This window comes from Gigantopelta aegis, chromosome 1, assembly GCF_016097555.1.
Source record: "Gigantopelta aegis isolate Gae_Host chromosome 1, Gae_host_genome, whole genome shotgun sequence".
Lineage (NCBI taxonomy): Eukaryota > Metazoa > Mollusca > Gastropoda > Neomphalida > Peltospiridae > Gigantopelta > Gigantopelta aegis.
The window spans coordinates 23,830,315-23,858,188 of NC_054699.1; the positions used below are offsets into that span (position 1 = coordinate 23,830,315).

At 37.6% G+C, this 27,874-nt stretch overlaps 1 protein-coding gene across 1 annotated transcript; it reads right to left on the reverse strand.

Moving 5' to 3' along the window:
• Positions 1–475: 475 nt before the first annotated feature.
• On the reverse strand, positions 476–27,458 carry LOC121367332. The gene is made up of 3 exons (XM_041491438.1): positions 27,092–27,458; positions 25,404–25,543; positions 476–2,143 (listed from the first exon to the last, which is right to left on the reverse strand). The coding sequence occupies exons 2-3, from the start codon at positions 25,468–25,470 to the stop codon at positions 1,182–1,184; spliced, it is 1,029 nt and encodes a 342-aa protein (XP_041347372.1). The 5' UTR covers positions 25,471–25,543; positions 27,092–27,458; the 3' UTR covers positions 476–1,181.
• Positions 27,459–27,874: the final 416 nt, after the last annotated feature.

Genomic DNA, 27,874 nt, shown 5'->3' on the forward strand with positions numbered 1-27,874 from the left:
AAATTTCAAACTGACGTGTATTACAGCATGGTTCATTGTTTTCGTTTCATATTGTCTATCTCATGGATTCACCTTTAACGTGTACTTCAGTACTGGGATGGACTTCACTACTGGAAAGAACTTCAATACTGGCAATACAAAACTGAATTTTGGAACGGAAAAGAACCTTAGTATCAGAAATGCATAATGCGTCAAATGTTTAAAGGGACATTCCTGAGTTTGAGTTTGCTGCGATTTTTAAGATGTTATAGACTAACAGAGACTTTTTAACGACTGTAATTACATATCAAATACATTTTTCTGCACAAAATATTAGTGGCTGTATATTAAACGTGTTTCTGATCGTTCTAATATTTGTACTAGGTTAAATTTCATTTTATTTCCTAAAAATTATTTTTTCGTACGTACGAAATTATTTGAAGACACAATCCAGTTTGGGCTTCTTACAAATAGTAAGACGACCAGAAACACATTAAATATACAGACACTGATATTCTAAACAAGAAAATAGATTTAATATGTAAGTGTAATCGTAGAAATATTTTATTAGTCGGAAACATCTTACAATGCAGCAAACTCAGGAATGTCCCTTTAAAAACGGCAGTCACTTTATCTGCCTTTAAACAACAACAACAACAACAACCCCCGCTCAAACACCCACAACAAAAACAAAACCCCATCACCCCTCCAAAAATCCCCAAGGGATTAACAGATTAATTCACACTAGCAAAGGAATTCCAAAATTAAATGACATGCTAGCAAATGTACAATATTATGTTTCATAATCAACTATTTCTGAGAAAGGTTTGTTATTAATTTCAATTTGAAAAGCACCATAATCCGATTTTCCAATGAATAATAACCATGCTCTAGAACATATATTATTTATAATGGCGTTAAATATATTTTTCTAATCTTGTTTAAAGTATCGTTTTCAAGATATTCCTTTTCAATGTCACCATATTTGGTCAATGACTCGCATTTAACAGCAGTTTACACAAAAACGTCTTTGGTTCGTAGAAAAATATTTCGTTACCTTTATCTATTTTTCCACACTTAACTTAAAGTTCATTTATAAAACACGTATCATTTCATTTTAAATATTATCACACACAAACGAAATTGATTTGGTATGTTCTTTGATCAAATTTTATTTTTTTTAAATATTTTTGGTTTCGTTTCTATTCCGCAATATAAATAACCTTTCTTCTTCCCTTTGTAGCAAACGGATCTTTTTCCTTGTTGGGGGTCATTCTGAGAATATCTGCCGCCTTTTTCGCCATAGCAAACGTGGACAAGGCATCGTACTTCGCCAGCAGTTCTTCCTTGTATGACAGAGTGCTCTCCCTTCCGTTGGCAGACGGCGTCGTCCCCATACTGTTGGTACGCAGCGTCATTGGAATGGCTGGATCATCATTCTTGACTGGCATCCCGGACTTGTCCACGATGGTGAGCGACCCATTCTCGTTGGCTTCTGCTAAATTGTTGTCCCTGGCCGCGAAAATATCTCTATACGTCTTCCGCGACACATCCACTTCCTTGTGACTCATTCTCGAATCCAGCTTGTTGTGCGGGTCGATGACCGTCGCGTTGACGGGAGAGATGCATTTCGGGGGATGATTTTCGTCGTCTGGTACCTGTGAGGGCAGCGGAGTCCCAGAGGTGCTTCCGCGGTTATAGTTGACGTCATTGGTGAAGTTGGGAGAACTCAGAGCTGTCGGGTACGTCTGCTTCGCGTCGTAGCTCGGCGCCTCCTCGTCATGGTTGAGATCGTTCTTGTCTTCCGGGTTCAGCTGCATCTTGTCCTCGCGGATCTTCTTCTGGTGCTGCCGCTTCATGTATCGTCTGCACTTGGCCACGCAGTAAATGACGCTGCAACCGCCGTACACGAGGATGATGAGAGGCAGGACGAGGTACATGGCCATGTTGTTGTTGTCAGCGTAGAACTCGCCGATCTTCGTCCACGTGTCTTTCTCCTCCGGCGGCTCCACGGTCGTCGTCTCCCCAGCTGCCCGGATGTGACGATGGAGGATGACGTCATCTCCGTAGCCGAGGGCACCGAGAAGTCCGAGGGGTTTCCGGAAAGAGGGCGGCGGTCCCTTTTCACTCTCCCCATCGGTGGAGTGTCCCAGAGGGTGTCCTCCTAAAATAAAAGAGAGAAGAGAACAGAGAAATTAGTTTTTAACTAAAAAAAAAGAGAAAATTTAATATGGAATTTATACCTTTCAATATTTTTTTTCTGGGGATTGTAGGGTGGATACGTTGCTTAAAATCATGCCTATATAGAGAGAACAGAGACATTATCTTTGAAGTAAAAGAAAAGAGAAAAGAGAACGATGGAATGTATACATTTCAAGCTTTTTTTGGGTGGGTAGGTTGCTTAAAATGATGTCTATGACATATTCATGATGTCTACAAAAAGAAGAACGATCATAAATTCCTTGTGTTTCATTAATCTTAATATGGAACTATAAATCAAAGATGGAATCAAAGTTGTCACCAGTTAAATCTGAAAAAAACCCCCATCAAAAATGTATCTGTATAGCAGGTCGAGATTGTTTACTGGACAATACTTCCTTCATTCACCGCTGAAAGAGGACTGCCACTCCCAGACTAGTTCTACTAAACCGAGGACTGAAAGCGTCTAGACTACAGTCCGTCCCATCGCTCTATAAAACTGTTTTTTTGTGTAAATAATTTCAGTTTGGTTTGATATAAGAAGAAAAAATACAAGTGTTTTGGACATAACACACACATATGATTTGTGTGTGCAACTTACAGATCAATCGGCTTAGAAATAAATAATTTGTAGTAAATCCCATAGCATGAGAAATGGCGTTTTCTGTGGGACGGACTATAGATGCGTTCGATGTGTATTTATATGTCCTAAACGCAAGCCGCAAACGCATTAATCGGACCGCATACACTCGCCACATCTTTCCCTTCAGCAACTCCTAAAGTGTATTTATCGACTGGCAATCGTTTCTACTAAACAATATATCAAGCAACAGAGCGGCCGTGCCAACTGATCAATCGTAGAAACAATAGACCACTGACCACACGATACACGTCAAGATCACGCGAGTGGTGGGATTATTAATTTCCCATTCTGTGGAAGAACACATGACAGATGATATTGCCGTGATACGGGCTGCCGCTCGTTTGTGTATTGTTTGCTGGTGAATAGCACGACACAATACCTGTATATCCGGTCACATGACGCAGTCTCACGCCAATCAACAATGCGTGTTTTGTATTCAAATATACTGGTAGTTCGATTAGAAATAAGAAGCTCCTATTTTAAAATTATATACTCTCTCTCTCTCTCTCTCTCTCTCTCTCTCTCTCTCTCTCTCTCTCTCTCTCCTCATTCTCTCCCCTCTCTCTCTCTCTGCCTCCCCTCTCTCCCTCCCTCTCCTCCCTCCCTCTCTCTCTCTCTCTCTCTCTCTCTCTCTCTCTCTCTCTCTCTCTCTCTCTCTCTCTCTCTCTCTCTCTCTCTATATATATATATATATATATATATATACATCTCTATTACTCTCTTACTATCGTGCTGTAACCTCACCGTGGTGCAGGGGTGTAACATTCTCTTTGAGAATGGCCAATACAGCACAAATTGAAAGTTTGAGTAAAAGGCAGTATCTATCTGTGATATTTGTATTTTTGCACAGTTCTTTACACTGTTTTTATTTAAATCTTGAATTTTTATATTGATGTTGATCATCACCGTATTTCTTTGCATTACCATAGTTTGACACCCAATAGCCGATATAAGTAACATACGCCCATAGATAAAAGAAACACGACAAAATACTAATATTCGGTTATGTGTATAGTAATGGCACAAGAAAAACAAAACAAAACAAAAGAAGAACAACAAAAAAACCCCACAATAACAAACAAATAAACAACCTAGCATCCCCCCCCCCCCACATAAAAAACACGTGGAAATCCCCAAACAAAAGAAAACAAAAACAAACAAAAAATAACAAAAACAAAACAACCATTAAGAAAATGATCTTTTAAGTGTAAAAGGTAGCAATAAATTGACATGTAACTCCACAATTAATAATGTTAAAACTAATATGAAAAGATATTAACTTTTAAACCGATACCAACCAGGGCCGTACCTTCCGGGGGGCAGGGGGGGGGGGGAGGCAGTTACCCCCTGAGAATCTCCCCCCTTTTTTTACTCCAGAAAATAGCATACACATATCAGGGTTTAATTTGTATAGTGTTTCATTTGTTTATAAAAAGTAGTGCCCCCCCCCCCCCCCCCCCCCAGGATTTTGACCAGGGTACGGCCCTGCCAACTCACATAATATGTTTTTACAGAACATTTCTGTGTCATAAAAATGTTGCAAACAACAACAGTGTATAGAACAATATACAAATTGTACAGATTTGATATAATTTTTAGTACAGGATGGAAACAAACTGCTGCAACAGAATTGGTATTAGTAATGGTTAATGCCAGTACATAGGTAAATAACTGAGCATGCTTTACCTGGCTATGCCATTAATTGCCTTCATCCCTGCATCAAAATGGGTTCGTTTTTATAAATTTACACTGCGATTTGTTTTACGAAAAAAATGTTATACGAGTTGGTATGGGTCCTATAGACGAGGCACCAGCTTGGTATGCGTCATATAGGCGAAGCACCAGCTTGGTATGCGTCATATAGGCGAAGCACCAGCTTGGTATGCGTCATATAGGCGAAGCACCAGCTTGGTATGCGTCATATAGGCGAAGCACCAGCTTGGTATGCGTCATATAGGCGAAGCACCAGCTTGGTATGCGTCATATAGGCGAAGCACCAGCTTGGTATGCGTCATATAGGCAAAGCACCAGCTTGGTATGCGTCATATAGGCGAAGCACCAGCTTGGTATGCGTCATATAGGCGAAGCGTGCTGTAACCTCACCGTGGTGCAGGGGTGTAACATTCTCTTTGAGAACCCCCGCGCGTGCTGTAACCTCACCGTGGTGCAGAGATGTAACATTCTCTTTGAGAATGGCCAATACAGCACAAAATTGAAGTTTTGAGTAAAAGTCAGTATCTATCTGTGATATTTGTGTTTTTGTACAGTTCTTTAGACTGTGTTTTTGTTTAAATCTTGAATTTTTATATTGATGTTGATCATCACTTACTGTTGGCATTTACCACAGTTTGACACCCAATAGCCGATGTATTTTTCGTGCTGGGGTGTCGTTAAACATTCATTCATTCATTCATTCATTATGGAGTTATATGCCAACTCATCGATTCCCTTTTGAAGTAAACGGACTATAAAACCAACCCCCCAAATCTGTTCTAGGAGACGAAAAATAATAAATTGTGTTATTGTTAGTTAGTTACAATGTCTTATGAATATAAATACATCATATCTGATGTACACTGTCCACTGGCCTCGGTGGTGTAGTGGTTAAATCATCGGACACAAGGCTTATAGGTACTGGGTTCGTCTCCCGGTACCGGCTCCCTCACAGAGCGAGTTTTAACGACTCAGTGGGTAGGTGCAAGACCACTACACCCTCTCCTCTCACTAACCATTAACCCACTGTCCTGGACAGACAGCCCAGATAGTTGAGGTGTGTGTGCCCAGGACAGCGTGCTTGAACCTTAGTTGAATATATGTTAGAAAATAACTATAAATGAATGAATGTCCTTTGTCTACAATAACAATGGGTCAACAATTATTGCGCTCATGTGAGAAATTTTACCCGTAGTGGTGAATGGAAAACAATATGTACGAAAAAAAAAAGGTTGTATTCTTCAGTGAACTGTTTGCCGTTTCTGCGTTACACGGAAACACACATCAGTGCGAAACAGTTCTATTGAACTTTGAACGATTTTTAAGCGTATTTGCGCTTTTTTGTCTTAACACACAAAACGAAAACCTGGCAGATCAATAAAATGTGTTTGTACTCTATTCCATTAGTATCGGAGTACAAACACTACAGAACAATTGATTTTTTAATACTATTTTCCATAATACACATTCCAACTTAAACCAAGTGATTTCGAGATGCCGCCATGTTTTGAACTTGCGGTATAAGAGTAAAGACACACAGAGATATGTTGTTCGATTTTAAAAACATTCTGTTATTGTTTTTCGTCTCTATCGAAAACAACAGTTGTAACAAAAACGCACATCCGGTCTGAGCTTAACGTGTTTTCTACAAACTGCCGCGTGTTGTCGTTATTCGTTCAGGTTTATTAATTTGAATAACAAAACCGTAATACAGGGTCAGGGCCGTATCGCTGCACATTACAGAGTCGAATGGGAAAATAATAGTTGATTATATGAGTCTCTATATAGTGCCGCCTCGTCTAAAGGAGGACAACCACTCCTGGGGAAATCCTTTACTGCAGATTTAATCCCATTTGAACCAGCAACAAGTGGACTGACACTCCTAGAATAGTTTACTAAATCAAAACCATTTTATAATTCAGTTCAGTTCTTTATTGACGTTGATCTGTACACACAATACAAACACAAAATACATACATTCATGAACATTATTATTATTTTTTTTTTATTTATTATTATTTTTTTTTAATTTAACTGGAGCACATTGATTTTTATCTTATCATCGGCTATTGGACGTCAAACATATGGTCAGAATGACACTGTTTTTTTTTAGAGGAAACCCGCTGTCGCCATATAGGTTACTCTTTTACGACAGGCAGCAAGGGATCTTTTATTTGCGCTTCCCACAGGCAGGATAGCACAAACCATGGCCTTTGTTGGACCAGTTATGGATCACTGGTCGGTGTAAGTTGTTTTACACCTACCCATTGAGCCTTCCGCAGCACTCACTCAGGGTTTGGAGTCGGTATCTGGATTAAAAATCCCATGCCTCGACTGGGATCCGAACCCAGTACCTACCAGCCTGTAGACCGATGGCCTAACCACGACGCCACCGAGGCCGGTTGAAAATGAAAATGTCTTATACAACTTCTCTTTTGATTTACTTAAAGGGTTATTCCTGAGTTTGCTCCATTGTAAGATGTTTACGACTAATAAAATAGTTCTACGATTAAACTTACATATTGAATATATTTTCTTGTTCAGAATATCATTGTCTGTATATTTAATGTATTTCTGGTCGTCTTAATATTTGTAAGAAGCCCAAACTGGATTTTGTTTACTTATAAAATTCGTACGTACGTAAAATATAGTTTAGGAAATAAGATGAAATTTAACCTAGTAAAAAATATTAGAACGATCAGAAACACGTTTAATATACAGCCACTGATATATTATGCAGAAAAATATATTTAATAAGTATACTAAAAGGCAAAAGTTATTGTGACATGGATTGTTTGGAGTAATAAATTTGTGAATGGATTTATGGATGTAAACCAGAGAAAATATGCATGAAACAGCTCGAAGAAATGCAACCAAGCGGTTGTTGCAGCGACTGCATGCTTTGTGCAAGAAACATGGAATATTCGGGAGAAATCCTGTCTAGTGTTCACCGTAAAAGGCCAGACATTCAGTCGCAAATCATTGCCACTCTGTGCAGCCTTCAGAACTCCAGAAGTCAGAAAAACACCATTAGTGAACTGTTTGATACAATTTCGTCGTGCCACGCGTCAGTAAAAATACCAGATGGCGAGTCATAGGGATGCTTGAATCTGGGACCTCGCAGCGTGACGTCGCACGTCAATTCAAGTCCACAGAAACACCATATAGCACTTGTGGTAACGATATCAACAAAACAACCAGGTCAGGGAGCGTCCCCGTAGCGGCTGACCACCCGTGACAACCCCTCGCCATTACACATGGATCCTAACGAAGCATTTGCGAAACAGGCATTCCCAGGAACTTTCTCCAGCGTTTAGTGGCCTATATCAATGCTCAAGGTGGACACACTCGCTACTGACTGTGTGAACTTCGCTCTGGCCCCCTCTAGTGATGTGGCAGTCCTCCTATAGACGATCGAGGAGAGTTTCTTGGAATCATACTCTGTTTTGCCAAAAGCCCATTGGACTCTGCAATGTGCAGAGATACGGTCATGATCACGGATAACGATTTTATCGTTTAGATTTCTTGAAACCACCCTACGGAAACGGCGATTACACGATATTTTTGTTTGGATTTCACAATGTTACTGTAAATATATATTGAACAATAAACGTTTTCGTCAGTTTTTTCTAGTGTTATGTTATACGAGTATGTTTTTGATCACATAATAATTATATTAATTTGCTTTTATTATACAATACACCTTTAGGAAAAGCTTCCTGTACTGGGCAATTAACGACGGGACTGTGCAGTAGCTATGACAACTTTATTGTTATTGTTCCCGGTGGTCCATGTAATTCATTTAAGAACTATAAATATTCTTCTAGGTATGTTTCACACGTGATTGATACACGATATATAATACAAACAACGTAGAGAGAGAGAGAGAGAGAGAGAGAGAGAGAGAGAGAGAGAGGAGAGAGAGAGAGAGAGGAGAGAGAGAGAGAGAGAGAGAGTCCTTTTAGCAGTTTTAAATTTACTATTTGTACCTTTTTATGTTTTCAAGAAACATAATATATGTTATACGTATAACAATGATCGTTTTACGTATAATATCTATTTGAATATATCATATTATGTTATATTGTATTATATTCATAATACTCATGCATACAGCTAATGTTTATCTTTTAGCATGAGTTCTCTTTGTATTAAGGGACTTCGAATTTTTTAAATTAAAAAGACCCCCCCCAAACCCCCCCCCCCCCCCCCCACAAAAAAACCCAACCCCAAAACAAACAAACAACACCTTTATTGTTATGTATATTGAAACCACAGAAACAAGAAACACACCATGAATCATTAAAAAGAAATAATTACAACATATGGATTTTCCATTAAGATTTATGTACCACATTTGAAGGTATATAATACGTATATAATTCGAATCGCATGTCTTATTTATATGGTTTATATAATTATATAAATAATATTTTCATATACTCACCTTTTGTGACGCCCAATAGCAGATGTGTATTTTTGTGCTGGGGTGTCGTTCAACATTCATTCATTCATTCCATTCAAATTCATATATATATATATCTATCTATCTATCTATCTATCTATCTATCTATCTATACTTATATATCACAGTCTCTTAATTGTAGACGCAAATACCATCCTAGCGAGCGACCGCGAGCACTAGCCAACCTGAACATGACCCAGTTCTCATTGTAACGCGTTTCTAACAGAGCGTTTTAATGGCTGAGTATACATGTATATTTAATGCATTTCGTCTTTAAAATTTCCGTGTTGGTATATTCAGCGTGTTTCTGGTCGTCCTCGTGTTTGTCGTAATCATAACGGGATATCTCATATCGATAATTAATAATTTCGGTCATACAAAAAAGTCACTGTACCGAACTTCAAAAGAAACACGAATATTATATACAATATTGAACTGACGAGCCCATAAAATGGGTGAAAGGTCTATTCAGGTATAAATAAACACATGCTATAACTAATTCCCTAAATAGACATTAAGGGACAGACCCAAGTTTTTAAAGGCATATTGTCACAGACCATTGACCTATTAAATGGCCTAACAAAGTATTACCTGTAAAAATAAATGATTTGTCCCTAAAGTTACTTTATTCAACCATCTACGTTAGCACCATGCCACACTTATTAATTTGTAAACAAAATAATTGAATTATGGCAATGGTCCATAATTCAAAAACTAATATTGCCAAGAGGGCTGATATGGATTTCACTCCATCATGGTTCAGTTAAGGAAATAAAATAGCCTGATATGGTTTCCAAAAATTAATGTAATTTTCATTTATTACTATTGTTTTCAGATATAAGGTTCTTAAATCCGTGACATTACTTATATTTTATTGTTTAGATTATCCATTTCCGTACAACCGAAGTGTTTTGGTATTCCTGGTGTTTTTAATACCACAAAATGTATTTTTAATATTTGTAAAAACACACGTGCGTCTGATAAGTAACGGTTATGTAGTCGCGTTTGATTCTATTTTTAAGGCCATTTCAACGTCACAGACTCTTGTTTGACTCTGCTGTATTGAAATTTGTTACATGTTTGTAAATTAACCAAAAATAGTGTCCATTTTTACGGGTTGAAACTAAAGTCTAGGTGAAAAATACACCTTGGTGTTTAAAAACTAGGGTCTGACCCTTTAAACATTTAAGTAGACACAAAAGTCAAAGGGATTCAAATTGAATAATTTGCGTTTCTTTGGCTGTTCAGTATATTAGAACATAAGTTGAAGTTTAAGTTACTATAAACTTTAGGATGGCCAGAAACATAATGATATATTAAAAGCAAGACAATGTATTTTATGTGAAATTTTAGTTGTTAAAAAAGGCTCTACAATTAATAAACATCTCAGCAATATCAAACTCAGGACTTCCCTTTAAAAACAGTCCACATAGAAATTTAATTATGCTCTATTGATCAAATATTTACCATAGTTTGAACACTCAATATCCGATGTATTTTCGTGCTGGGATGTCGTTAAACATTCCGTCCTTCCTTCCTTTTTTCATTCATTCTATTGATCAAATCTGAACGACAAAACCGAATTCCATTAATTATCAAAATCGTATCTCTGCACAATGCAGATTTGAAAGGATGTTTTATGCAAAGGCTTGATTGTTTCTATGATCCACTATCAGGTGCTTGTCCCTGGGAGGACAGCCATTCCTCTAGAAGGTACGTAACAGGATGTTTAATCCTTCTTGCACCTCCTGTAAGAGGACAGCCATTCCTCTAGAAGGTACGTAACAGGATGTTTAATCCTTCTTGCTGTAAGAGGACTGCCACTTCTAAGACTAGAGCTCAATGGAATATATACAGCTGTGATTGCATGCACTCATGAATCACTGTAAAACAGTAATAGTAGCAGGTGTTCGCGAAAGGTAAACATATCCTGCCTCACCGATGGCACCCGTCAAAACACTGAAATAGTTTTGTCCCTGTAGCAGTAATTGTAAATCTTTTAACAGAACAAAGGTAGTGGTTTTATATATAGCCTATGACCGATACATGTCAAGAAATATATTATGCATGTAGTAATATCTGGGGGAATGCTACACCAGAAGAGCATATTACAGTCGCAGACACAAGTTTTAACACGTGAAAATGGACAGTAAGTTTTGTTAATCTATAAACCTGTAACAAATCTGGATAAAGTTACAATAGAGTTAAACGAGAGTCTATGATGTTAAAATGGGAAAATACCTTTTAAAAATAGCTTGTCTCCATAACCGTTACTTCTCAGAGGTACGTGCGTTGTTTTAAGAATGATAAAAACTGCATTTCGTGTTATTACATATACCTGGATGACCAGAAACACTTTGGATGTTCGAAAATAGATAATCTAAACAATAAAATGCAAGCAACGTCTAATGTCAATTGACAAAAAACCCTTAAAAAAACACACAAAAAACTCCCCCCCCCCCCCCCGATTTTAATAGTAAAAATAATACGTCGTAGTGTTTAAAACCTAGAGTCTATCACTTTAAACGTTACACGTGTTTGGTTTGTTTCCATTTTAATCACGTACCCCCCCCCCCCCCCCCTCACGTTTTTATTACAGCTGTGGTGGCAGTACTCTTTTGAGCAGTGCAGGAAGAATGTATTATCCAGTAAAGGATCTCATTGGGAGTGGCTGTCCTACTATAGACGACGCACTAGATAGAGATTCACCCCTGCGCGTGCTGTAACCTCACCGTGGTGCAGGGGTGTAACATTCTCTTTGAGAATGGCCAATACAGCACAAATTGAAGTTTAGAGTAAAAGTCAGTATCTTATCTGTGATATTTGTATTTGTATTTTTGTACAGTTCTTTACACTGTTTTTATTTACATCTTGAATTTTTATATTGATGTTGATCATTACCATAGTTTGACACCCAATAGCCGATGTATTTTTCGTGCTGGGGTGTCGTTTAACATTGATTCATTCATTGATTCATGCAGATAGAGATTCATGGAATCATCCACAATTTTGACACCCAATAGCCGATGTATTTTTCGTGTTGGAGTGTCGTTTAACATTGATTGATTGATTGATTGATTCAGATAGAGATTCATGGAATCATCCACAATTTTGACACCCAATAGCCGATGTATTTTTCGTGCTGGGGTGTCGTTTAACATTGATTCATTCATTGATTCATTCAGATAGAGATTCATGGAATCATCCACAATTTTGACACCCAATAGCCGATATATTTTTCGTGTTGTGGTGTCGTTTAACATTGATTCATTGATTGATTCATTCAGATAGAGATTCATGGAATCATTCACTATTTTGACACTCAATAGCCGATGTATTTTTCGTGCTGGGGTGTCGTTTAACATTGATTCATTCATTGATTCATTCAGATAGAGATTCATGGAATCATCCACAATTTTGCTAAATTCACATTCGACTCTGTATTCTGAGGATTGTCGTTGGAAGATTTATTTGGTTAAAGGGACATTCCTGACTTTGCTGCATTGTAAAATGTTTCCGACTAATAAAATATTCCTACGATTAAACTTACATATTAAATATGTTTTCTTGTTTAGAATATCAGTGTCTGTATATTCAATGTGTTTCTGGTCGTCTTAATATTTTTAAGAAGCCCAAACTGGATTTTTTCTTCAAATAATTTCGTAGGTACGAAAAAACAATATTTTAGGAAATAAAATGAAATTTAACCTAGTACAAATATTAGAACGATCATAAACATATTTAATATACAGCCACTAACATTTTATGCAGAAAAAATATATATACTACTCAAAAGAATTTAAGGGTCAAAAATTTATAACCAAATAAGTTTCAGAGTGTATTAGATTGATGATGTAAACTACACCAAACATTTTATTTATTGTTCCATATTTACAAAACAACACAAATAAACATCACTGTATACAAGAAAGTCACATGACATGCTGTCAAAGTTGAAGGTTGTCAAACATGGATTTTACACATTAGAACATTCGTTTAATAGTGTGTGAATCCACCCCTGGCGCGAATACGTCTGAAGAACTCTTGGGGAATGGCCTGCCACTCTGCCATAAGAAGTTGACCCAGATCATGAAGGTTGGCCGGAGGGCATGGTTATCCCGAACTCTCCTGCCTAATTCGTCCCAGGCGTGCTCTATTGGGGCCAAGTCAGGCGAATATGCTAGCCAATCCATCCTGGCGATACCTTGTTGTCTGAGAAATTCCGTTACCACCCTGGCGCGGTGGGGTCTGGCATTGTCATCCTGCAGAACTGCCCCGCCGCCAATCTGCTGAAGGCCTGGGAGAACCAACGGCCGGATAATCTCATTCAGATAGCGGATTCCATTCAGATTGCCATCCACCACATAGAGGGGGGTCCTGTGGTGGATAGAGATGCCGCCCCACACCATGACGCTGCCACCACCGAACCGGTGACGTTGTCTAACGTTAATGTCAGCGAAGCGCTCCCAGGGCGTCTGTAGACACGAACCCGACCGTCGTTGAACTGGAGACTAAACCTGGACTCATCAGTGAACATCACTCGACCCCACTGAACACGTTGCCACCGCAGATGAAGCGTGCACCAGTGACGTCTGGCCGTTCTGTGACGTGGTAGGAGTGGTGGTCGAACAGCCTGGCGACGGCAGCATAGATTATTGGCTCTCAGACGATTGCGTATGGTTTGATCAGACACTCGAGTTCCAGTCGCAGTCAGCAGATTGTCACGTAATCGGCGTGCAGTGGTTGTGCGTTGACGTAGAGCCATATTGGTGATGTAGCGGTCCTCTCTATTTGTAGTGCTTCGGGGTCTTCCCGAACGTGGACGATTTCGAACAGAATTCGTTGCTTGGTACCGTTGCCACAGTCGGCCAACGACACTCTGACTGACACCAAGTCTCAGAGCAACATTTCTTTGCGTATTGCCATCCTGAATCCAAGCAATAGCCCTTCCTCGATCTTCGATAGTCAGTTGAAGTCGTACCATTGTCGAATTTGGAGTGTGCACCGTACACGAACGCAAGCTCCAATTATACGGAAATTCAGCATTTGGAACATGAAATACACGTGAAAAGCGTGCAAATGAAGCGCTTTGTGAAAAAGCAAGTTATGGGCACTTAGCAGACCTTTCGCTTTCGCCCTAATTTACGTGCAAATGTAAGCATGTTTTCGCCATTAGAACTAGTCGACAGTGTCAATGACAGTGGATTTTAATTCATTTATGGGTTGCTTAGAACCACTTTCGTCAAAATGGAACAATACCATGCGTGACATTATGGTCTAGCTAATATAATTGACATTCAGAAAATAATGTCGAAAATATCGTCTGACCCTTAAATTCTTTTGAGTAGTATATATTTAATATGTAATTACAATCGTTAAAAAGTCTCTGTTAGTCGATAACATCTTAAAAATTCAGCAAACTGAGGAATGTCCCTTTAATAGTAAGTACGGTAATTTATACATTTTTGGTTTATGTATCAATTTGTTGCACTATTTCGGTTGAAGCATGGTGCCACAAGTTTTGAATACCAGCTATATAGGGTAATATAACCATTTTCGGACGTAGAAAGAACCAGACTAGATTTTGACCATGCTTCCCGGTTTTGTCGTTCAAATTATAGGTGCCGGTGCTGTATTGTGCTATTTTTACATCTATTTGTGAACTACAAATGAATCGACCCTACAAAAAATCGTTGCATGGATCACTCTATTAAAATTGTAATGTATTGCAACTCAACGCAAACAGGGATTTCCTGAGTAATTTTTGATAAAATAGAAAAAAAACACAAAAATATATGCCATACGTCTACCAACACAACATACAACATCTAGTTCCTAGAATGTTTCTTAGAAAATGAAAAACAAACATAACAGAACCCCCCAACCCCCCAAAAAATAACAACCCCAACAACAACAGCAACATATAAGAACAGCAACCCCTCAACACCACAACAATCCCCCCAAAACCAACTAACCAACCAACGAAACAATTAAAGAAATGTTTTGTATTTTTAACGACACCACGGCTAGAGCACATTGATTTATTAATTATTGGCTATTGGATGTCAAACATTTGGTAATTTTCGACATTTAGTCTTAGAGAGGAAACCCGCTACATTTTCATATTAATAGCAAGGTTTTTTTAATATGCACCATCGCACAGAAAAGATGGCATATACCACGGCCTTTGATATACCAGTCGTAGTGCACTGACTGGGACGAGAAATAGCCCAGTGGGCCCACCGACGGGTGTCGACCTTAGATCGACCGCGCATCAGGCGGGCCTTTCTCATTGGGCTACGTCCCGCCCTCAGTTAAAGAAAGAAAGAAACAGACAGACAGACAATCAAATAACAAAACAAAACAAAATAAAAAATAAACAACAACAACAGCAAGACAGACAAACAACCTCTCGTAGAATACATCAAGGAAGAAGAGAAATACCCCCATCTCTCCAAAAACAACAACGGCACGTTTTTCCTACCCCAATGAAATAAAAACAACAAACAAAACAAACAAACAAAAAATACGACTGATAACAAAACATTATAGATAAACATTGTCAGCAAATCACGTGTGCGATAACCATGACGACACACATTTAAGCTGTTGGTCACACTTTGAAGATTTTCCGATAAAATTTATTTGTTTCTGCTAGTAAATACAATTTATTGATTGTAAATGTTTCATGGGCGTAGAGTTCAAGTTATGTTTACATTTCAAACCAAAATTGATAAATAATATATGTTTGGCGTAGAACAGGTTTGAAAAGGAAATGAAATTACTGTTAGTTTAACAAAGCCTCAGAACACTTTAAAACTACGTCTATTTTATATATAACATATGTGGCTAATTGGACACTTCGTCGATAGAGAGAAAGAAAGAAAGAAAGAAAGAGAGAGAGAGAGGAAACCGCCGCAGATGCTACTAATAACTACGATCGATAAAGAAAGAAATGTTTTATTTAACGACGCACTCAACATATTTTATGTACGGTTATATGGCGTCAGACCACACAGAGATTGAGAGAGGAAACCCGCTGTCGCCACTTCATGGGCTACTCTTTTCGATTAGCAGCAAGATATCTTTTATATGCACCATCCCACAGACGGGGTAGTACATACCACGGCCTTTGATATACCAGTCGTGTTGCACTAGCTGGAACAAGAAATAGCCCAATGGGTCCACCGATGGAGATCGATCCCAGACCGACCGCGCATCGAGCAAGCGCTCTACCACTGGGCTACATCCCGACCTTACGACTGATAAAGTAGAAATGGATCTTTTATGTGCACTTCCTACATAAATAATGTCACGGTCTCTAATATACCAGTCGTGGGGCTGTGGAAAACAAACTAGGGCTGGACGTAACGCTAGCCCTGCTGTAAAGCGCTTGAATGATGCGCGGTCGGACTAAGATCGACCTCCGTCGGTCATGACATGTGCTATCCTGTTTGTGGGATGGTGCATATAAAATATATCTTGCTACTACGGAAGAAAATATAGACTATTTGTCAGAATTAAAAAAAAAAAAAGTTTGTTATTCACTAACCGATGATTAATAAATCAATGTCCTCTAGTGATGTCGTTAAACAAAACAAACTTTAACTTTGGAGAAAACTCCCAACAAAGTCCATACAGAGTGATTGATCCTGCATCCCTTCGCACCTCAAACGAGGAGTCTACCACTGAACTACAGCCCAACCCTGGATCACCTTCGAAAGAGCTCGCCATTGGCAATAAATGTGAAATTCATAAATATGTTACCTACACGTGATAAAGCCGTGGTATGTGCTACCCTGTTTGTGGGATGGTGCATATAAAAGATCCCATGCTACTAATAAAAACAGGTAGCGGGTTTCCATTCTAAGACTATATGTCATAATTACCAACTGTTTGACATCCAATGGCCAGTGACTAATAAATCAATGTGCTCTAGTGGTGTCGTGTTACAAAACAAACAAACAAATAAACTTAACATTTCGAATTTTAGTTAAGATAATAATCTTTCTCATTTCAAAATAGTTGGACAAGAAATATGCTGTTAGATGCTTATGAAATGATTGTGTACGTTTCTATGCAATATACACAGTTAATTGTCTACCCTATAATGTTTCTATCTACTGACATTTGGGATTCGAACTTGGTACCTTGAAGACTTAAATACACTGTCACGGGGATCCTATAATACCCGTAACTGAATGAAACACGATTATCCAAATATCTCTCCTAACTGTATATCTATTAGATCTCTCTGTATCGAGCAGTATTTACCCGAGTGGCTCGTCTAGGTATGATCAGAGATAAGATCTTATATAAAGTATATATTATTATAGCACGTTTAGTTCACTAGAAAACACAACAAAAACACAATACACTTTGGAATCTGTATTAACCTACGCTGACAAATGTACTGCCGCAGTAGTTAATTAACAACAACAAATAATAACAACCCAGAAAAGATCACTTAATTAGTTAATCTCTAGGTGTCTAGTTTACACAATATGCTAATCACTTCACCGTAACACAACACCCACACGTGTGATAATTGAGAAACGCTAACACACACACGTGTGATAATGGAGAAACGCTGCCAGGTGAACTCTATTCCTAACTGGTTAATTTTTAATTAACTCTAACTACTCATTCAATAACCTTGTAATACAGACTTAATACTGGTACCTATCATAATAAAGACAATAACCTACAGTTTACCTAGGTCCTCTAGGATGACTGGATAAGCTTTATATATATATATATATATATATATATATATATATATATATATATATATATATATATGTATGTATGTATGTATGTATGTATGTATATATATATATATATATATATATATATATATATATATATATATATATATATCAGAACGGTGAGCCTACAGTATACTGCGTCAGATGACCGGCAGCACCGTCTAAATAATATTGGTATAATACAGTATTAAAATATTTAAAGTCACATCAATCACATCAAGGTTATACAACAGAGCAGAAATGATATTTACCAAGTCCAAACGGACTAACGTTCCCACTGGAAGCCTTCCTATGTTTCTCCTCGATATATCTAAATCCTAGCTATTTATTCAAAACTCTCAGAGACAGCGAATATCGCCTGGGGGCACAACGCGGTACCTCACGTATCAAGTGAATTTCCACAGCGACCAAGACGGCATATCTTTCTCTTAGATCGCCAGACTCAATGACGCCAAGTCGCCAAAATCACGGTTGTAAAAACCGCACTCGCAGAGGTATTACGTAACTACTGGCCACATGGCCTCCACAGCTGGACTAAGTGCATATTGGAATGCGCGGTCGCGCGAAGGTATTACGTAACAAATTGCCCATCTGGGCTTAAGTGCAATTGGAACTGCACACGGTCCTCTAAAACAATTAATATCGCCACAGGCGAAAGGAAATTAAGGGCATGTACCGTCACATACACTGTCTCCATTTTCTTGTTTATAATGTCAGTGTTTGTATATTTATGTGTTTCTGATCGTCGTAATGTTTATACTGTCAGTGTTTGTATATTTATGTGTTTCTGATCGTCGTAATGTTTATAATGTCAGTGTTTGTATATTTATGTGTTTCTGATCGTCGTAATGTTTATAATGTCAGTGTTTGTATAGTTATGTGTTTCTGATCGTCGTAATGTTTGTAGTAGCCCAAACTGGATTTGGTCTCCATAAACATTTCGAATGTACGAAATATTTTATATTAAGAAATAAAATGTGTCTGAGGTGGGTTTTTTGCTGTGTTAGTCGAAATATACTTTCTTACACACCCGTTGACGAGAACGCCATGCGTTCGTTTTGGTTACACCTTGTTGTTTACACATGTACGTGTGTTAACAATTTTAAGACATACGACTGGCTGCTCCTAGGTGATGACCAGGCCACCAATGCCATACATCCAATGAAAAACTACACGATGAAAATCATTAGACTGTGACGTACAGATAACCTAACATTCATGTGTCTGTGACGCGTAAGTCAGCTACACGTGCAACGGCTGTAAATAAGTTTTAGTCATTGTTTAAAAATGTATCACACTCGCGTTAGATACATTTTAAAACAACTCGTTGTGAGATAAATGGTATCTAACGGCCACTCATATATTATTATCTATTTATACAACTCGTTGTGAGATAAATGGTATCTAACGGCCACTCATGTATTATTCACTATGAACACTATAATACACGGAAATAAAGCTTATAGTTAATTTCTAATTAGAATGTGGGTTTACCAGATTACAACACTCAATAACTGAGAAATAATAAACGGTGTGTCAACCTGTAATTGATTGAAAACCTATTTTATTGTACAAAGAACAAAAGAATCGGGCACAAGTTCGACAACTTACGAGGCCCTCTTCTGTATACATATAGTATGCTTGGTGACGTATATTACATAGCTGTATATTTAAACTCAATTGTCGCCCCCTGCCCCTGTCTCGTACACGTATGGAGAATCATGTAGCCTTGGACTCTACATTGTGCAGAGATACGGTGTTAATCACAGATAACAGATATTTAACCTTTCTCCTGAATCTCAACCCCTTATTAGAAAACAAAATTTAATGTTTCAGCTTAAAATTATGTTCACGTTTCTTTTGGTGTTCGGTATACACCAACAATGGCAGAAAATTCCGGAAAGTCTCTTTAAGTCCGATGGCTTAGCAGCGGACGTAAACAAAGATAAATATTACAGTTACATAGTGACAAATACACGTATCAACCAACAGTGTGACAAATAGGCGTATTAACCAGCGACGTGAAAGAACTCATAAATATAAAATGAAACTCAATATGATCACTGTCGCATAGAGGACATACTCGAATGTATTAATTATCAATAAAACGTAATATTACACCAATGTTCTTTGTCGAAAACTGTTTTAAAAAAAAACCCCCAAAAAACAAATGGAAGCTAAGTGTATCCCTGTCTTGTGAAGAAATAACAATTTTGTTCGGAATTACGGCAATTTATGAATTAAAAAAAATCCTCGTACTTTATAGTAATTTTGGTGGAATATTAAGTTAAAGGGACATTCCTGAGTTTGCTGCATTATAAGACTAATAAAATATTTCTACGATTAAACTTGCATATTAAATATATTTTCTTAGTTAGAATATCAGTGTCTGTATATTCAATGTGTTTCTGGTCGATTAATATTTGTAAGAAGCCCAAAGTGGATTTTGTCTTCAAATAATTTCGTACGTACGAAAACAAACAATATTTTAGGAAATAAGATAAATTGTAACCTAGTACAAATATTAGAAATGTTTAATATACAGCCACTAATATTTTATGCAGCAAAATATATTTGATATGTAATTATAATAGTTTAAAAGTCTCTGTTAGTCGATAACATCTTTTAAAAAGTGCAGCAAACTCAGGAATGTCCCTTTAACGACAATATGTCATTAATATTGGATACTATGGGCCAAATTTACAAAGTGTGTTTCTGTATTGCGCGCGTGTAACTATTACAGCTGGGCGGTATACCATACAGTATATACCGTTCGGTATCGTTATCATATCAATACCGATTTACCGTACCGCCATTTAGTAAATCACTAACAATATATCTGACGATAGAGATGAGGGCTGTGTGTATGGAATTTAATTTTATTTAGATGAAATTAGCGGGTGAGACACAACTCGTGCATGCATTTAAAGCCAAGTACACCGAAATACCGCTCCATATCGGTATTGTATCAATACCAAATACCGTACCGATTGTCTGACCACGACCGCCCTCGATCGCACGACCGCCGAGGTCGCGGACAATCGCAGCGTACGTGTGACTGGGGCATAAACGCCAACGAGAGTTTAAAGTGACTGACGCTAGTTTTTAAACACTACATCGTATTTCTCAGACATTAGTTGGGTATATGAGCTCAGTTATATATTCAGAGACAGCATGCATATTCATAGTATCTCACCTCTTTAAAGGGGCAGACCCTAATTTTTAAACACTAAGGCATATAATTTTCACTATTAGAACCGTTTATGATCACTGAAATCAAACAATACTTATCTTTTACTGTTTAGATTATCCATTTCCGAACATCCGAAGTGTTTCTGGTTATCCAGATGTTTCTAATACCACAAAATGCATTTTTCTTATTTTCTAAAAACGCACGTCTTAGAAGTAACGGTTATGAACATTAACCGTAGTCTATTTTAAGGATATTTCCCCCGTTTCAATGTCACATACTCTGGTTTCACTCTGTTATAGTATTTATCCAAATGTGTTACAGGTTTGTAGATTAACTAAACTTAGTGTCCATTTTCTCGGGTTGAAACTAGGGTGAAAATGGAGATGTCTGTAATAAGCATTAAAATGCGTACCACATATAAGTATCTAATACGAGATTTATTACCCCAGCGGACACTCATAACCGGGAAAATAAAAATAATAGTTTGTTAGTGAGAAAGTATTATGCCTTGATGTAACGTACAATAGACGATTTTTAGCTTACAAACCAGTGACTTTGTCGGTACTAAATATGACGTCATCTCAATTTGGCAAACCTACACAATGACGATACGTAGCTTAAAGAGTTTGCATTATATATTTTTTTATTCAGTTTTTATTGTTAAATTTGTATTAAAATCTTATTTTAATACAATTCATTACAGATGTTTTGAACAATAAATAGATTTTTAAAAACGATCTTTGAACGTGAATAAAATACAAAGTCATTGTAATATATATAATAATTATATAGTGTACATTGTTGTTCGATAAAGAAAATAAAAGCTTTTAGAGAAAAAAAGCTGACGTAATAAATAGAATAACAAACTCAATAAATTTCACTTAGGACATAAATTTGATAATAACTGGTAACGTGTTTATTATCCTCTATAGAAGAGCCCCGCATTTGATATTGATAACGGTTTGATATGAAAAGGTTCCGTTCAAGAGTTTCCGATGGAAGAGCGTGTTTTTAAAGTATACGACGGAACGCTCTGGTATAAGGGTTTAAGATGGACGCATCTAGAATCATAATTTAAGATAGAAGTACGTATGAACTTTGGAATGGAGAAGTCAGATATAAGAGTTAAAGATGGAAATGTCTGCTATAGATTAAAATGGAAAATTCTGACATGAGTTTCATATGGAAGAGTCTCGAATATAAGTTTAACTAACATGTTTAAAACGGAAGTGATAATGTACGAGTTTAAGTTTGAAGTGTTTAGTATAAGAGGTTAATTAAATTGTTTAAAACGGAAGTGATAATGTACGTGTTTAAGATGGAAGTGTCTGTTATAGGAGTTTAGCAAACAGGTTTATAACGGAAGTGATAATGTACGAGATCGTTCTAATATTTGTACTAGGTTAAATTTCATTTTATTTCCTAAAATATATATTTTTTCATACGTACGAAATTATTTGACGACAAAATCTAGTTTGGGCGTCTTACAAATATTAAGACAACCAGAAATACATTAAATATACAGAATGTCCCTTTAAACAATGACACTCAGTAAGACAAAGTATCAATATAAAGTGACGTCATCAGATATGACGTTCCCTGACAACGTTAGGTTTATGTTCACTGAAAAATGAACAAGTTCGCGTTGCTACAACTGGACCAATGAGATGACATTTAATTGTAATGAGTGTAAGAGAAATTTTATTATTTTCAAATGGTGGCAGTTCTTCCACAGGCGGTGCAGGAGGGATGAAACATCCTGTTACGGATCTCCTAGGGAGTGGCGGTCCTCCAACAGACGGTGCAGGAGGGATAAAACATCCTGTTACGGATCTCCTAGGGGAGTGGCGGTCATCCTACATGCGGTGCAGGAGGGATGAAACATCCTGTTACAGATCTCCTAGGGATGAAACATCCTGTTACGGATCTCCTAGGGGAGTGGCAGTCATCCTACATGCGGTGCAGGAGGGATGAAACATCCTGTTACGGATCTCCTAGGGAGTGGCGGTCCTCCAACAGACGGTGCAGGAGGGATGAAACATCCTGTTACGGATCTCCTAGGGGAGTGCAGGAGGGATGAAACATCCTGTTACGGATCTCCTAGGGAGTGGCGGTCCTCCAACAGACGGTGCAAGAGGGATGAAACATCCTGTTACGGATCTCCTAGGGGAGTGGCGGTCATCCTACATGCGGTGCAGGAGGGATGAAACATCCTGTTACGGTTCTCCCAGGGGAGTGGCGGTCATCCTACATGCGGTGCAGGAAGGATGAAACATCCTGTTACGGTTCTAGTCCTCCTACAGGCGGTGCAGGAGGGATGAAACATTCTGTTACGGTTCTCCTAGGGGAGTGGCGATCCCCATAAGGACGAGCACCCGATAGTGGACGATAGACGTCATCACGACTTAGCATAACTCCTTGTGACTCTCTCCAATGCAGAGATACGATTTTCATTACGGAATACAGTTTTATCATTCATATTTAAAATGGAAGAGTTTTGTGTGTGACATGAGACACAGTTGTACTTGAACCAGGAGAGAAATACTAAGTAAGAACACCATTAATGTAGGGGGGGGGGGGGGGGGGGGAAGAGGCACGGGGCTCATGTAACCTTTAATTTTTTTAATTAAATTTTATAAAATCATTCATACATGCATACATACATACATACATACATACATACATAGTGTGGGTTACCCCCCCCAATATGTGTTGACCCCCAATATAAATTCCTGTCTATGCCATTGAAGCACCCTGGTAATAACCACGGTGTCTGGTATTAAGACAGAAGAGACTGGTGGAACAGTTTAAGATGGAACTGTCTAGAGTTTAAGATGGAAGAGTTTTATATGTGGTACCTGAAACGAGTTGTACTTGAACCATGAGGAACAGACTGAGTAAACACATCGACAATAATCACGATGTCTGGTAGTGACGGAACATGCTCTTATCTTTTCGCCTGTGACGATGTTAATTGTTTTAGAGGGCCGTGTGCAGCTTGGTTACGTAATACCTCCGCGCGACCGTACCCCCTAATACACACCCAGACCTGGTGTGGAGGCCATGTGGCCAGTAGTTACGTAATAACTCCGGTAGTGCGGTTTTACGACGGTGGTTTCTGGCGGACTAGGCGACAGTAAGTCTGGCCATCTAAGGAAATATACCGTCTCTGGGAGTTGTGGAACTATCACATGATAGTGAGGTACCGCGTTGTGCCCCCAGGCGATATTCGCTGTCTCTGAGATTTTTGAAAAATAGATAGGATTTTAGATATATCGGGGAGAAACATTGGAAGTATCTAGGGGAACGGACGTCGTCCACTGAACGATCTATATAAGTTCAGTCCGGACGTGGTAAATATATTTTTCTGCTCTGTTGTATAACTGTATTATACCAATATTCTTTAGACAGTGTATCCGGTATTCTGACGAAGTAAATTGTAGGATTCACTGTTCTAATATTTTTATACGAGTATTTGGTAAGATAAAGCTTAGCCGGTCATCCTAGAGGACCTAGGTAAACTGTATGTTATTGTCTTTATTGTGATATGTACCAGTATTAATTCTGTATTACAAGGTTACTGACTGAGTATTTAAGGGTTAATTAAAAATTAACCAGTTAGGAATAGAGTTGTAATTCCTTTATTAATTAAGTTCCCCTGGAAGCGTTTCTCAATTATCACACGTGTGTTTGTTGTATTACCGTGAAGTGATTAGAATATTGTGTAAACTAGACACCTAGTGATTAACTAATTAAGTGATTAGTTCTGGGTTGTTATATTTGTTGTTGTTAATTAACTACTGCGGCAAGTACATTTGTCAGCGTAGTGTTAATACAGATTCCAAAGTGTATTGTGTTTTGTTGTGTTTTCTAGTGAACTAAACGTGCTATATATATATTTTTTTATATAGATCTTATCTCTGATCATACCTAGAGCCGAGCCACTCGGGTATCATACTGCCCGATACAGAGAGATATAATGGATATACAGTTAGAAGAGATATTTGGATAATCGTGTTTTATTCAGTTACGGGTATTATAGGATCCCCGTGACACTGGTATTAAGACAGAAGAGTCTGATGTGACAGTTCAAGATGGAAGTGTCTAGAGTTTAAGATGGAAGAGTTTTATATGTGGTACCTGAAACGAGTTGTACTTGAACCATGAGGAACAGACTGAGTAAACACATCGACAATAATCACGATGTCTGGTATTAAGACAGAAGAGTCTGGTGTGACAGTTCAAGATGGAAGAGTCTAGAGTTTAAGATGGAAGAGTTTTATATGTGGTACCTAAGACTAGTTGTAGTTAACCAGGAAGAACAGACTGAGTAAACACTCTGACAATAATCACGATGTCTGGTATTAAGACAGAAGAGTCTGGTGTAACAGTTCAAGATGGAAGTGTCTAGAGTTTAAGATGGAAGAGGTTTATGGGTGGTACCTGAAACGAGTTGTACTTGAACCAGGAGGAACAGACTCAGTAGGCACACAGTGAGAGTCTTCAACATTGGCTCGAACCTCTTACGAAACTATTCCACTTTTTCCCTGTACCTGACCCAAAGGTTAATAGTTAGAGCCTGTCTGAAAAAACAGAAATGAGAATTCAGAATCAACAACACAATCAACATTATGAAAACGTGATCAAGTTCAAATTAAAGTAGTACAGACATCATGTTAGTTCGCGATGCATCATATTTTGGACTGACCTTTTATTGCCTGCTAATTAAAGGGACATTCCAGAAACTTTTTAACGATTGTAATTACATATCAAATATATATTTCTGCATTAAATATTAGTGGCTGTATATTAAACTTGTTTCTGATCGTTCTAATATTTGTACTAGGTTAAATTTCATTTTATTTCCTGAAAAAAAGATTTTTTTCGTACGTACGAAATTATTTGAAGACAAATTCCAGTTTGGGCTTCTTACAAATATTAAGATTACCAGAAACACATTGAATATACAGACACTGATATTCTAAACAAGAAAATATGTTTAATATGCAAGTTTAATCGCAGAAATACTTTATTAATCAAAAACATCTTACAATGCAGAAAACTCGGGAATGTCCCTTTAAACTATAGTACACAGACATCATGTTAGGTCGTGATGCATCATATTTTGAACTGTTCTCTTATTGCCTGCTATTTAACTATATACCATAATAAAGAAACGTTTTGAAATTTTTTTACGTGATCATCATGACGTCGTAGTCAGAATTATAATAAATTTGGTCTGTTCCATGGCACTAACTAACGATCGCCGATAGTAAGACACACATTGATGAAAGTGTTTCTTAAAAGATTCAAGTTTGTAGTGTTTAGAATGGACAGTAGATCAGTGCACTTAAATTGATATTGATATTGGTAATAACACCTCTAAAAGATATGAAATGTAAATCATTATGTCGATAAATTATCCGGAATTAATTAATATTGTTTTTTGAAAAATAAATTGTTTTGGTGGTTGGAATACCAAATAAATTGGTATGTACGAAATTATTGTACGCAAAAATAAATATTGAGCTGATACATACATTAGAATGACAAATATTTAACATTGTCATCTGGCGAGTAAAGTATTTTGTAATTTTAATAATTAAAAAAAGTTTATTATGACCAAAAGCGTGTTACAAAGGCTACAAACTCAATACATTTTGATTAACAATGTTAGAAGTTAGCAATTAAAATTTAGAATAACGACCAACTAAACCCTAGTAGAGCCGATTTCTGCCTTGGGTATGGAGAAGGAAAACTAGACTGACAAATAGGAAGCATATTATAAGAAAAACAAACTACCGACATCAAAGGTAATCACATAAAATTATCTTAACTCAAAACTATTAATGAATGAATAAAATAAATAAATAAATAGAAACATCAAGCTCCCCCAAAAAGAAAGACAGATAAAAAAGATGAAAAGAAAGAATGAAAAAAACAACAACAAAAAAACAAACCAAAAACCCACACAAAAAAACCCACACGAAAAACCCTCTCCACAAGACATAAACAACAAAAAACCCTGAAAACCTCAATGACATCCCAGCAAACCAAAAACAACACACTACCCAAAACAAAAAAACACAATAAAAATATCAACAAAAAACCCCTTCTCATTACAATCTCACCTTGAACAAATATAATATCTCACACCTAAGTAAAAGAATGTTTTCCTCTATCAGAAAAAAAAGACTTCTTATTAAGCTATCCAGGTGAGTTTTGCAAAACACTCTGTAATCCCCGTAACGCGTCCCAGAGACTGTTTCACGTCTGCCACGGCACAGTTTGTCGGTCCGAAGATAATATCAATCTATTGATCATCCATTACCGTGTATTCTGGTTGCTTGGAGAAAAATGGATCTCGACATATTGACAAACAAAAAAAATTGAGGAACATGACAGAAATCAATCACACGAGGAATTGCCCGCCGGGCGAAACAACACGTTATTTACCAACACCCGCAGACGAGAGGGTGTTTGATGATGGCGTCATTCTCTGATACGTCCGTAACTGCTGGGGAACTGAGTGGTGTTACATGAAACATGCATTAACATCTGTACTTAATGAATTAGAGATCCATTAACGCATACAAAATTTATAACATAGGCCTATCGAATAATTTTTCATCGTCACGTAAAGCGAGCAATTGTTACAGCTGTGTCAGAGTGATTCGGTTACGTCCTTATTTGGGCAGTCACGTTCCTGTCCTTTAGTCTGTTTTGTGCAGAGATCCGATTTTGAATATGTCAATGGGTTTATCGTTCAGACTTGTATATAAAGATGCCGTCTTAACCAGTGCCCTATGATTGGTACATCATAGACCATGGTATGTGCTGTCTTGTCGGAAAAGTGAATATAAGAATCCTTGCTACTAATGGACAAATGTAGCGGGTTTACTCTTTAGTCTCAC

Coding starts and splice junctions, on each gene's coding strand:
- LOC121367332 (XM_041491438.1), bottom strand. CDS start 25,470: ATGTTGAAGACTCTCACTGTGTGCCTACTGAGTCTGTTCCTCCTGGTT. Junction 2,144..25,403: donor TCAAGTACAACTCGTTTCAG/GTACCACCCATA, acceptor CTTTTATTTTAG/GAGGACACCCTCTGGGACAC.